This window comes from Pan paniscus, chromosome 8 (assembly GCF_029289425.2).
Source record: "Pan paniscus chromosome 8, NHGRI_mPanPan1-v2.0_pri, whole genome shotgun sequence".
In the NCBI taxonomy this organism is placed as follows: Eukaryota; Metazoa; Chordata; class Mammalia; order Primates; family Hominidae; genus Pan; species Pan paniscus.
This window is the reverse complement of record NC_073257.2, coordinates 72,465,807-72,478,458: the sequence shown is the minus strand read 5'-3', so window position 1 is coordinate 72,478,458 and position 12,652 is coordinate 72,465,807. Positions and strand designations below refer to the sequence as shown.

The 12,652-nt window shown below is 38.1% G+C and overlaps 1 protein-coding gene across 30 annotated transcripts in view; it reads left to right on the top strand.

Annotated features, from left to right (window-relative positions):
* Window positions 1-12,652, top strand: part of ANK3 (ankyrin 3) — a 709,526-nt gene that overhangs the window by 469,358 nt on the left and 227,516 nt on the right. For 20 of the 30 annotated variants that reach the window (XM_055092833.3, XM_055092837.2, XM_055092830.1 and 17 more), the window contains 3 exons: window positions 3,574-3,759; window positions 4,445-4,468; window positions 5,639-5,737. In XM_055092833.3, the coding sequence (XP_054948808.1) occupies window positions 3,574-3,759; window positions 4,445-4,468; window positions 5,639-5,737 (309 nt within the window). The remainder of the gene's footprint in view (window positions 1-3,573; window positions 3,760-4,444; window positions 4,469-5,638; window positions 5,738-12,652) is intronic. The other 10 variants (XM_057298899.1, XM_057298898.2, XM_055092846.2 and 7 more) reach the window with 1 other exon arrangement.

The following is a 12,652-nucleotide window of genomic DNA, read 5'->3' as shown; positions in this document are numbered from 1 at the left end:
TAAAGAAAAATAGTACGTGAGATCTTCAAATCACTACTTCAGTCTTTTAGCAAAGGATATATATTTTAAAAGTTTTTACTCTTTTACATTGATTTAATTTCATGTTATTTTTGTAGTTTTAAGGGAAAAAACAAGAAACATGGTGTCTATTAAGTCACGTTCATGTCTTCAGGGAGGTTGCTGTTATATTGCTATATAAACAACATCTAATTACCTAGAGATGTTTGAACCTTTGAATTTTTTCTCTTCTTTTGGATTATTGGAATTGGAGAATAAGAACAACAACAGGAAATAAGACATTTTATTCAAATGATATTCTAATTACTGTATTGCTCTCTCATTAGCAATAATATTGGTGTCATTTATAGAGAAGTCTGTATTTACAGAACAAACAGTAGGGGGCAATTAAAGGATCCTTTAAATAGCAAGTTTTTAATAGAATCTTTAATTCACTACACGGTGGGATATTGCCAAATTCTTTCAAATGTATTTTTTTCAGTAAGCCTGGCACACTTCAAATCTTGTATATATGTAGCAAGACTTAAGTATAATTGTGGTTTTTAAAATGTTTTTGTATTACTGTGTACTGCATCTCATATCTTTTCTCTCTATATATAATCTTCCTTTTGCTAATTACGATTCTGAAGCACACAGTATATTTGTTTGTTCATTTATTCCATGAGTAATTATTAAGCACCTATTATGTTTCAGACACTTCATAAGGTACTGGATATCCTTGAGCAACCAGGGGATGGACCTTTTTTCCAGTAGCCTCTATCACATTTCCTTTCTGCTCATTTTTCTCTGAAGAATAACTGCACAAAGCAAACCACACCATTTAAACTTGGTTTTGAAACAAAATCTGGAGCTGCTAATTTTAGCTATTAACACCTTAGAGCTGGTATCTTTGTGTCTTTAATTGGCTTATGCAGGAAACATATTCTTGTCACTGCTAATCGGCTCAGTTGCAGTTTATTTTCTGGTACAAAGTAGTTTCCTTTATGTATAGGTCCTGTGAATTTTAAAATTCTCATCAGTGGAAATGTAGCCATTTTGTTTGGTTTCAGAACAGAAGTGGACTGTCATTTTTACCCCTTAGCTTTTGTTCAGGTTTTTTAAGTGAGATGCAAAATTAAATCTTAAAACACAATTTTCCTTTTGCCACACTCTTATTTAAACAATGCATATTTTCTTTTTTTTTTGCAAAAGTAATACATTACATAAATGAGAAAGTACAATAAGAAGCAAGAAATCTCTGTTAATTTTCCCTAGAGATAACATTTTACCCGATTGCTTGCACGTGTACACATTAGATACATGTATGTACCTTTATGAAAATGAAAATATATATTTACATTGACATGTAGACTACTTTTCTTGTTATATCCTAAAGTTCCTGTCTTTAAGTGTAAACCTATGATATTGTTTTTGTGACATCTTGGATGTATCTAGTCTTTCCCTGTTTGTTATCTTTCTTAAGGCTTCAGGGAATAACCTTCTAGTTGTTTTGGTTATGTTATTGTTTTCCTTTTTCCTGCTGTCTTTGGTAGTAAAGTTAAAAGAAACAGGCAGCATTTAAGCCTTGAAGCATGGAGGGTAGAGGGGATTTGTATACATAGAGAAAAGAAGAGGGCATTTCAGGGTGGGGGAAATAACATGAGTACAGGTGTCAGAGGAGAGTGAAGTCTGTACGTGCATAATCAGTACAGACACTGGCAGAAAGGATTTTATAGGAGACAATACTGAGCAATAATGTCCCTTAAGTGCTTTGGGTCAATGTTTTGCACATCTTGGGTATAAGTATGCTGATTTGCATTCAATCAGATGAATTATGAGAGCCTTTCTCCATATGCTAGCAAGGGAAGGAATGTTGAAAGGGATGTTTTAGGAAGACCTTGGTGCATATGTGCTCCTATGTGTTTTCCAAATGCTTTTCTTTACCATGGGACTACAGAAATAAAATATCATGACCCAAATAAAATAATAAGTAACTTGCATGCCAGTTCTCTAGTTTAAAAAAAATGCCCTTTTGAGTATATAATAATGAAACCTTTGCAGAATTACAATTTGTGAGCCAGTCCTAGGATTTTCTACCCTGTGCTGTTTTTTCTACATTCAACAACTCTAGGTAATCCACAAGTTAATTTCACTGCAGTGAAATCTGTAGCTGTGTCCCCTTTATCAAGTCCCAGGGCAACACAAAGGGGAGATTCAAAATGTATAGAGTATGTATGTGTGCACTTATGTCTGAATTTATTCTAAAGTCGTGTTTTAATCAAATTCATAGAAGCAGAGAGGAACATGGTGGTTACCAGAGGCTAGGAACTGGGAGTAATGGGGAGACAGGAGGTAATGGTCAATGAGGAGGGATAAGTTTTTGTTTTTATTTTGCTTTTTTTGAAATTTATTGCACAACTTGATTAACAGAGTTAGTAATAATGTATTGTACATATCAAAATTGCTAAGAGAATAAAGTTCAAATGTTCTCACCACGAAAAAATAAGTGTGGTAATGAAGATGTTACTTAGCTGGATTTGTCCACATTGTATTCATAAATCATAATATCACTTGTACCTCTATAAATATTTATAATTTTTAATTTAAAATAAAATTTAAAAAGAAAAAAGACAAAAACCAGAATAAATATATAGAGTCATGTTTTGCATGATCTTTGTGTTGTCTTCTCTCAATGGTCACAGAAGCCAAGAGTCTTTCTCTTAGCTCTAGAGACATTAGCCTCTATAGATCTTTCATAAAGCAACAATGAGTACAGTTCATGAATTCACCTATCCTGACAGCAGCAGGAATATGCGAGGCAACAGGGCACAGTAATGAACCAGACAGACATACATCTCAGTTTTTAAAAATCAGTGGAAATGTTTACATCTTATTTAAATGATCTCCTTTGAAAACTTTGCCTGGATGTAGCCTGAGATTTTTTTTTTCTTTTTTTTTTTTGACAGAGTCTTGCTCTGTCACACAGGTGAAATGGCATGGTCTTGGCTCACTGCAGTCTCCACCTCCCAGATTCAAGCTATTCTTCTGTCTCAGCCTCCCAAATAGCTGGGACTACAGGCATCCACCACCCTCGGCCAATTTTTGTATTTTTAGTAGAGACGGGGTTTCACAAAGTTGATCATGCTGGTCTCGAACTCCTGACCTCTGGCAATCCGGCCGCCTCTGCTTCCCAAAGTGCTGAGATTACAGGCATGAGCCACCGCACCTGGCCCTGAGATTGTTTTATGAATATTGATATTATAGCAACTTTTTCTTTTATATGTAGTATTTTTGTACACTTTCAAAATTTTCCCAATTAATGTATATTAATTTTTAATGGAAAAGAAAACCAAAACCCATGAACTTATTACAAATTTCTTAGTATTTTTTACTTTGTATAGATAAATTTTTTTTGAAAATATCTTTTCACATTTCTGTCCATTCGAATATGTTGTTAGTTTTAATAACCCCAAACAAAAATTGATGCTTGGTCACTTGGTTGCCTTCTTATTTGTTAATTTAATAAAAAAGAAAATATTCATTGGAGCCCATCTTGACCCATCCATTTATTTGCAGGATGGCTTCACACCATTGGCAGTGGCTTTGCAACAAGGTCACGACCAAGTCGTTTCGCTCCTGCTAGAGAATGACACCAAAGGAAAAGTGCGTCTCCCAGCTCTTCATATCGCGGCCCGAAAAGACGACACGAAAGCCGCCGCCCTGCTGCTACAGAATGACAACAATGCAGATGTGGAATCAAAGGTGAGGCACGAGGGACACGGGCCTGTCATGCAACTCTCCGGTATTAGACACACAACCTTTAAGAGCACCTGGTCTCCCTCTTGGCAAGCTTATGCCATGCCTTTAACTTCATTGAAGGGAGGAACAATGTGTGTCTGAGCTAGCCACTGAAGGCACAGCCTCCCTTCACATGAGAAGCTGGGGGGTGAGGGGAATGCGGCCCTATGCGTGCTAAAAGGGAGGCCACCTCAAAAGAAATCAATTTCTATGCAGTGATCATTTCTTTCCTTTGAATATAGTTTTGGAATATATTCAACAGTTCAGCTCAAACATCAGGGTGAAAAATTACAAAATGCTAAAGACAGTGTACACAAACAAACCTCTGGTTGATACCCAAGATGACAGGCCAGGCACTGAGCGTAGATCAGCTGCGGAAAGCATGCCAGCAGCAAGACAGCCACAGCCAAAAATTCCCATCGTCTTGACATGTGGTACCTGAAAGTCTCTGTGACGGAAATGTGGCATTTGGACTAGGCCGTTGCGTAGCCCATCATTCAGTCTAGCTTTCTTTCTGTGCCTATTGTGCTTTCATCAGAGCTTCCATCCTCATTACTTAGCTGTCATGAGCTTTCTGCAATCCATATCACCAATAGTGAACTAACCGTTCATTTTTTCCTCCTCTTTGCTTCCAAATGTGTTAACCTAGATGGTGGTGAATAGAACAACAGAGGTATATATATATATATGCATATACGTGTAGTCTATATCTGCATCATCATTTTCCCATGACTTAGTGCTGCTGCCTCATGTCTCTCCCTTCTTCTTTGCATCGCCTTCTGTAGGCTAGATACCTGCTTTATCCCCAATCCCTCCTCTCCCCAAAGGAGCATGTGCCAGATAAGATAGCAGTAGTTTGATTACCAGGGCTTTCTGCAGCTGAACCTGGTGTTTGAAAGAGATGAGGAATCCTTGACTCTTAAGGGTATTGCAATAGAGCTGTGTGAGATGAAGAGTCTGGACACTTTAGATGTTTATCAGCTATATCTAAAGCTGCAGACAACCCTGTCATTCTACTCATCCAGGACTCGTTTTTTAGGGTTGTGCATGACACTTACCCTCTGTGGTGTCAGCAAAAGGAAAGGTATTTCAGAATGGTGTCAATATGACCCACCCTTCTACAAGACTCAGTGAGATAGCTAGCATGGCTAAGAAGCTTGCTAACAAATTAGAAATGCATCTAGTTCCTATAAGGTTTCAATCTTTGGGGACTAAGTGAATCGCTGCATGTTTTAGCATTTTTTAAGGAAGTAAAATGACCTTGGTATGAACAATCCAAAAACATGTGTTATTGAATAGGCATTGGCTAACAAAGAGATTAACTTGTGGATTTTTCATGGAATACAATTGCCCATTATATAAAACCAACTTTGTGGTAGTACCTCTTCCCCCCAAAACTGCTTTTGTCATGAAAATTGGCATTTACTGTTCAGTAATTTGAATCTATATCAAATATATAAACTAATTGAATTTTGAGTTTCAATGCACAATTCTATCATCAGTTATAAAACAGCGGCACTAATCAAGCTATCAGCTATAAAGATTTTTCTCATCTCTATCTTAATTTCTTGAAATGTTGGCTTTTATATAGTTCTGTTATTGGATTACTAAAATTGCTCAGTCTCCACCCTTGGTTCCTCCCTGGCTATTCTTCTGCCTGTAAGTTTGGGGGTTATTAGAAACCCTGTGAGCAATTGGCACTGATCGAAACCTAGTACAGAATGGAACATAGACCTCAGCATATTTTGCTTCCTCATTTTTATTTGGGCAGGGTTATGATATTTGCCTGTCAGGCAGGGGGCTGGCAGGAATCAATTGAATGTCTGCTATGTTTTCTTTACAGAGTGGCTTCACTCCGCTCCACATAGCTGCTCACTATGGAAATATCAATGTAGCCACGTTGCTGTTAAACCGAGCGGCTGCTGTGGACTTCACCGCAAGGGTAAGAGCACAGCAATGTGTAATGCCTTTAAAGCATTTGAAACTATTTTATACTCTCTTTCCCCAACATGAGGATGTTGGGACAAATTGCCTCCAAGAGTCCTTCCAGTCAGTGAAGGCTATGATTTCTACTCATCCTAGTGTATGTTCTTGATTTTACATAGGTGTGCCTGTTTCCTAGCAGGAGCAGTAAACCAAGATCAGGAATGCTACCTGGGATGGATGATAAATAAATCTATAAATGCATATATAGAAGATGTGATTCAAGGAATCGTGGCTGGAGACAACAAATAGTTCCCTAAGTTAAAATTTCTGAAACCCTTAGAAATTGGTCAGATGGCACTCAGTGCTCTAGAGATCAGGGTCTTGACCTTACAATGGGAATGTTCTGGAATACCTGGGTGAAGCCTAAACTACAGAATCTAAATAATGAGACCATCTTTTGCCTTTATCTTCTGTCCCCTACAAACTTTCATAATGAGTAACAAGTTTGTGTAACCTGAGTAAGCTCATATCCATTGAAGAAAGGAATTACAATGTCATATGGCCCACTGCACAGCAGGTTGGACATCCAAACAGAGTAGCACTGCTCTCAATTTAAAAACTGGTGTTCAGCTTGACCATCAGAAACACTGTTGGAAGTACAAGTGAAGCTGGAGGCAGGATGAAGTAGTGGCTGAAATCCTGGACTCTGAGACTCCTTAGGTTCAAATTTTGGCTTTCACTTTTTTCCCTGTGTCTGTCAGTTTCCTCATTTATAAGATGAGATAATATGAATTATGAAATTAAATAAACAATTATAAAATATCACCTCTCCCTCACTGCGTCACTGAAAATTAAAAGAGATAGCATATGTAAATCACTCAGCTGGTGCCTGATGTAGTATCATCACTAACAGCAGCGGCAGTAGTGTATTAGTCTGTTTTCACATTGCTATAAAGAGGTATCTGAGATTGGGTAATTCATAAAGAATAGAGGTTCAGTTGGCTCCTGGTTCTGCGGGCTGTACAGGAAGCATGATACTGGCACCAGCTCGGCTCCTGGGGAGGCCTCAGGAAACTTAAGAATAATGGCAGGAGGCGAAGCAGGGACAGGCACATCACATGGCCAGAGCAGGAGCAAGAGAGCAAGAAAAGTGGTGCTGTACACTTTTAAATGACCAGGTCTCATGAGAACTCCCTCACTATCACAAGGACAGCACCAAGCAGATGGTGCTAAACCATTCATGAGAAGTCCTTCCCCATGATCCAATCACCTCCCGCCAGGCTGCACCTCCAACACGGGACACTACGTTTCAACATGAGATTTGGGTGGGGACATACATCTACACGATATCAAGCAGCACTGTTATTTTGAACGTAGCATTTGAAGTCTTATTTTTTGCTGAACCCTCACTTCTTAGAAGAGAAATGAAACTAGATTAGATAGGGAGATAGTGTATAATGCTAGCAACAGCAGTACAGTGGTAGTTACATCAGCAGTAAAAATAATATCATTTCTGAAGTCTTTCCTGACTGTAAGATGCCAGGCTATGCATTTTATCTCACGTATACTAATATAAGGAAAGGTACAGTTTATCCTTATTTTACAGAAGAAGAAACCTAGGTTTAGAGATAAGAAGTAGCTGCTTTAGGATCACAGTGCTAGCAGGTTGGAAGAGGCAGGATTTCAGCCCCAAAGCTCTTAACCACTATTCTCTCCCCTAGGTAACTTAAAGGGGTTTATTTTACTTTCCCTCTTATAATTTGTTAGTTCTATAAAAATTAATAAGGGCTGAGATTGTACTAATAGAAAAGCTATTTCCTATCCTGTTGTCATGAGCTTGCCGAAAGCCTTCATCAGTTTAAATGACTGGAGAGCGTCAGTCAATTTTATTCACAATTTTTCTTATTGTGTTAACTACATCCTTGATGTGGCAGATCCAAGGCCTAGTTTGACACTTTGAAGGACAAAGCTAAGCCCTTCTTTAAGTCAAGTATAAACAGGGTATGTCAGTGTTGAAGCTGAAGTTCATTTCAAGATGCATTCTTCTGGTTTTATTTCTGTAATTCATAGCATAATAAAACCTCATTAAGTTACATCTTCTAATTAGGACATTCAGAAAATTTATGTCAGGGTGGTGTTTGAAGTTTGTCTTTGTGCCTTTGTTCAGAAATTTTCTGAGTTGCTAAAAACAAGAGGATTAGAGAAATGTTTAAGCAATTTAAGAGGACATATTACAGTATTTTCAGACTTTTCCAAGTGATTCTAAAGTGTTCATTTGCATTAAAACAATGACTGTGGTAATGACAAAAGATGCTTATTTATTGATTAAAAATCAGTGGAGACATCAGACCCACGTCGTTAACCTTCCTGAGTTACCATATATGATTTAAAATACTTACACTGTGCTTTTGTTTAAAATATGTTAAAATTCAGACTTTTCACTGATTCAGAAATGCATTTTTCCCAGTCTTTCCTAATTAATGAGGTCTAATAGCATTCTGAGCTGAAGGCTGTGGTGGAATTTGATTTTATTTAATAGGAGGCTTGGGCTGTTGCGTATTCCCAAATGAGCTATGCCTCTCTCTGCAGTGGGTGATTGATGACTGGCTTTAGGGTACCTGAGAACTCTTTTTAAAGAGCTTAAACTGAGGCAACTGCCAGCTGCCTCAAGCAATCCATTTGAGGTCCCACACCTGTAGCAATTTTGTTGTATAATAATCTAGCATCTCCACTTTCATATTACAGAGGCTTCTCCCTTCCCAGCTTCCATGGAGTCTTTCTAGGTCATAGTTCTCTCAAGAAGGTAACAGAAATAGCAGGTGAAAGTAAGAGGCCCCTGAATGCAGACAGGATCAAATTGTATCCAGTCAGAGCAATAAAGGGAGCATTATTAAGCCTCATTTGCTAAGAATTGGCTGCAAATTGTAACCATAAATCATATGCTTCAGAGCCAGGTTTGGAGAGAGGTATTGATGAGGTGGTTAGAAGTAGATTAAAAAACAGCAGCACCCTTTGTCTTGGGGGGCTGCAATTTCTGTTTTCTGCCTGTGACAAAATACAGTAGGGAGTGGAAGATTTAAATCAGTGAAGAAAGAAGTATGACAGATAAAGTCTTGCAGTTCTTTATAGCACTGTAGACTGAGGGAATGTCCCAGAGAGTGACCACCTGCTAGCAAAGAGAGCTGGGGAAGAGGAAGAATGACAACACTTCTGGAATCTTTCCTGCATGCAATAGATGTTCATTTCCAAAGCAGATAATAGGTAGAAACAAAGGCGATGTGACTGAAGGGAGTACACAATAGAAGGAATTGCTTTCTGTATTCATTTGTAGTGCCAACTAATTCATGCAGCAGTAAAGCAGGTCCCAGTCAGTGGTGAATGTATACTTCTGAGTAGCAGTTCTGGTAACTGATTTATAGCATACTTAACTGTTTCAATAACACCTTTCCTTCAATTTTTATTATGATGTTTGCATTGTAATTTTACTAGGTATATGTAAGATATCCTGTCTGACATCGTCAATATTTCCTTTTGGATTATCCTTGGAGATCTATTCAGGCTCATGGGTCTGCTGCAGGGAGTTAATGCAGTAGCTGCTGAATGCTGCAATGCAGCGTCAGCATTCTTCATTCTTTGAACTGAGTCTGCTGAGATGGCACTGACACTGTCTGAATTTATGCATGACCCTTGCTCTCTTTGCAAATCATTCTAGCTCTCTTGGGAAAGAGAATGTAACTAAAACATACTAGAGCTAGTACCGATTGTCATTCCAGTAAGGAGCATTTGTGCACTAGAGTAACAAAAGGCCAAATTGTATTATGTGGTTGCCTGCAAAGTTCCCTTTATTGATTGAATAAGATAGATTAATACTTTGCTGGCTGAATTTTTTCATCAAATACAATGGACCACCTAATCTAATCTTCACTCTTGTCATTGGCCTTTCTCTTGTAAATTATTATTCAACTTCCCATTTTTAGAAGATAATTGAATAAAGCATTCTTCTGTTAGTCTTGCCATTTAGCACTTTTTGTTTTGATCTCTGAAAGGATTAGGGATTTATGTGTTTGGATTCTATACCTCATTTGTTTCCAAAAAGATTTCGGGTGGTTTACAGATTAAAATATACAGACGTGAAGGGCGGAACCAAAAAAGTAAATGTTACCAAGCAGCAGGAATGAGCCAGTAAATACAATGGAAAATAAATATAGGCCTTAAAAGCTTTGATATATATAGTGGAAAAGGAAGCATGGATAATAGAGTTTCCACTTTTGACAACTGAAATCCTGTAGTTACCTATAGAGACAATTTTTGTGTGAAATAACTCAAACATTATTTTTATCATATGAATCCTTAAGAACAGAGAATTAAATAGTTAGCAATATCTTTAGTTACTATACTTCAAAAGGCTCAATTCTACTTCCTACTGCCTATGACTGCTATAACTCCATCTGTGAAGGCACCTTGCCCAGAGAAGCTGAGAGACTGTGGCCCAGCTACTTAACTTTATGATGTTCTAGTTGTGTAAGAAAGAACTTGGCATGTATGGCACAGATCAGTGACTGGTTAACATGTCCATTGGGCTGCCTTTTTCAAATATTGGGTATTTTATACAAGGTTTTGATCGATATTGGACCACATTCAGAACCCTACTAAATCATACAAAGGGTTACTTTATTTAAGATATTTTAATGTTTGGATAAAATGAGAGCAATGTTTTTAGATACTTGAACTACTAAGCCTGTTGGTGGAAAAATAAAAGGATTAGACTTCTCTTCTGCACTTATGTACTGTTGGTAGGAACGTAAATTAGTTCAGCCACAAATTGGAAAGCAGTTTGGAGATTTCTCAAAGAACTTAAACTACCATTCAACCCAGCAATCCCATTACTGAATATGTATTCAGAAGAAAATAAATTGTCTTGCCAAAAAATACGTGTTCACATGTTCATTGAAGCACTATTTATGATAGCAAAGACACAGAATCAACCTAGGTGCCCATCAACAGTGGACTGGATGAAGAAAATGTGGTACATATATACTATGGAGTAGCACGTAGCCATGAAAAAGGAACAAAGTCATGTTTTTTGCAGCAACATGGATGCAGCTGGAGGCCATTATCCCAAGCAAATTAATGCAGGAACAGGAAACCAAGTACCACGTATTCTCATTTACTAGTGGGAGCTAAATGTGGGGTACTCATGGACATAAAGATGACAACAATAGACACTGGGGACTACTGTTGTGGCAGAGTTGAAAAACTACCTATTGGGTACTATGCTCACAACCTAGGTGATGAGATCTTTCGTACACCAAACTTCAGTGCCATGCAATATACCCACGTAACAAACCTGCACATATACCTCCTGAATATAAAGGTTGAAATTATTTTTTTAAAAGAATTATGTTCTGTCCAAACCTGAGGCCAACATGGCTTAGCACATGCATGAGCAAAACAGTATCCATGGATGAGCATTATCTGGGGGATTTCTTTTCTAAATTCAATCCAATTTAGCAATATTTATAGAGCATCTACTATAAGCTGGACCTGAAGGTTCAGACTTGAGTTACCTACTCTACCATTAGTACTTGTTACTAATGTGTGAATACTTAGTACTTTATTAGTCCCTACACTACCAATTCGTTCAGGCACCAAGGTGCCAAACCATATAATACAATTTCTCCTGTAATTCCCCAAAGCATAGCTGCATCTAGGCTATAATGCTGAATAGGACTTTTCTAAAAACTCAGGAATTGATGAAAGGAGTTGAAAGCAGAAAGGCAAAGCTGAAGGATAGGTCCTCTGTAACAGTGTCCCCAAAGACCACAGGCTGTGCCCCCTTCCTTGGAGTTCGTCTGGTGACCCCTTCTGAGCCCCCGGAGACCACTGTGTTGCAGAGTCTATCTCATTTCCCCCAAGTGGGAACCCCTTTACCAGATCTCTCCTAGCCAGAGTCCAGGCCTCTTAACCACCTCTGGGCCCCAGTGAGGAAGGAAACTCTGTTTTCTCTACACCTGGGCTATGTTACTTCAGTAGCCACTAACCTGGGGAACTAGCTTTGATTTAAATAAATTTTTTTTTATTCTCAAGAGCATTTCAAGTGCTCAATAGCTAGTGGCTACTGTCTTATTAAATGGCACAGATATATCGCATGTCCATCATCATAGAAAGTTATTTTGAATGAAGCCATGACACCATCCATCTTAGGCCTTCCTTCCCTTCAATGTCATAATGATCTGAAAATGCAACATTTCCCTCAAGGAAGATGGTTAGTCCCTGACCCCATAGGTGAGCATCACAGCCTGTACTTCCACTCACATTAGGCCTCAAATATAATTTTATTTATCTGCTATTGTCCATTTTGCACACTCTATTTGCTATCTAAGCCCCTGGAAGGTTGAGATGCCCTAGTCATCCTCTGTCTCTAGGTTTTCCTTTGGTCCCCAGGTGCTTACCATGTGCCTGGCTCTGTGCAAGTGACTTTAACATGAACTTAATTCTCTCAGTCTTTCAGAGGATGATTTGTTTTTGCTGCCTGATAGCCTTTTTTCTATTTACCTTCCTTGACATATTAATAGAGTCACCAAAATGTTCAGCTGCATTTCATTCACCTAGAAGGCAATGAATATAAAAACATCAACAATTCTGCCTGCTACGAAATAAGTGCTCAGTAAATGTCCATTCCCTTCTTTACTTCTTCAGGTGATATTTATAGTAATAATGATTTTTTAAGTTATAATTTATTATCCAGCTTCTTTATTAGGCATTTTGCACTTATTGTCATAACAATCCTACGAGGGCTAAAGTAAAAATGTAATAAAATATAGCTCTCTCCCACATCCTGTTTTTCATCTCACATGCAGACTTTGAATTCCCCAAGAACAGACCTGTGTCATCTTACACATTTTGGAATCCCTGGAGTATAGCCCAGTAC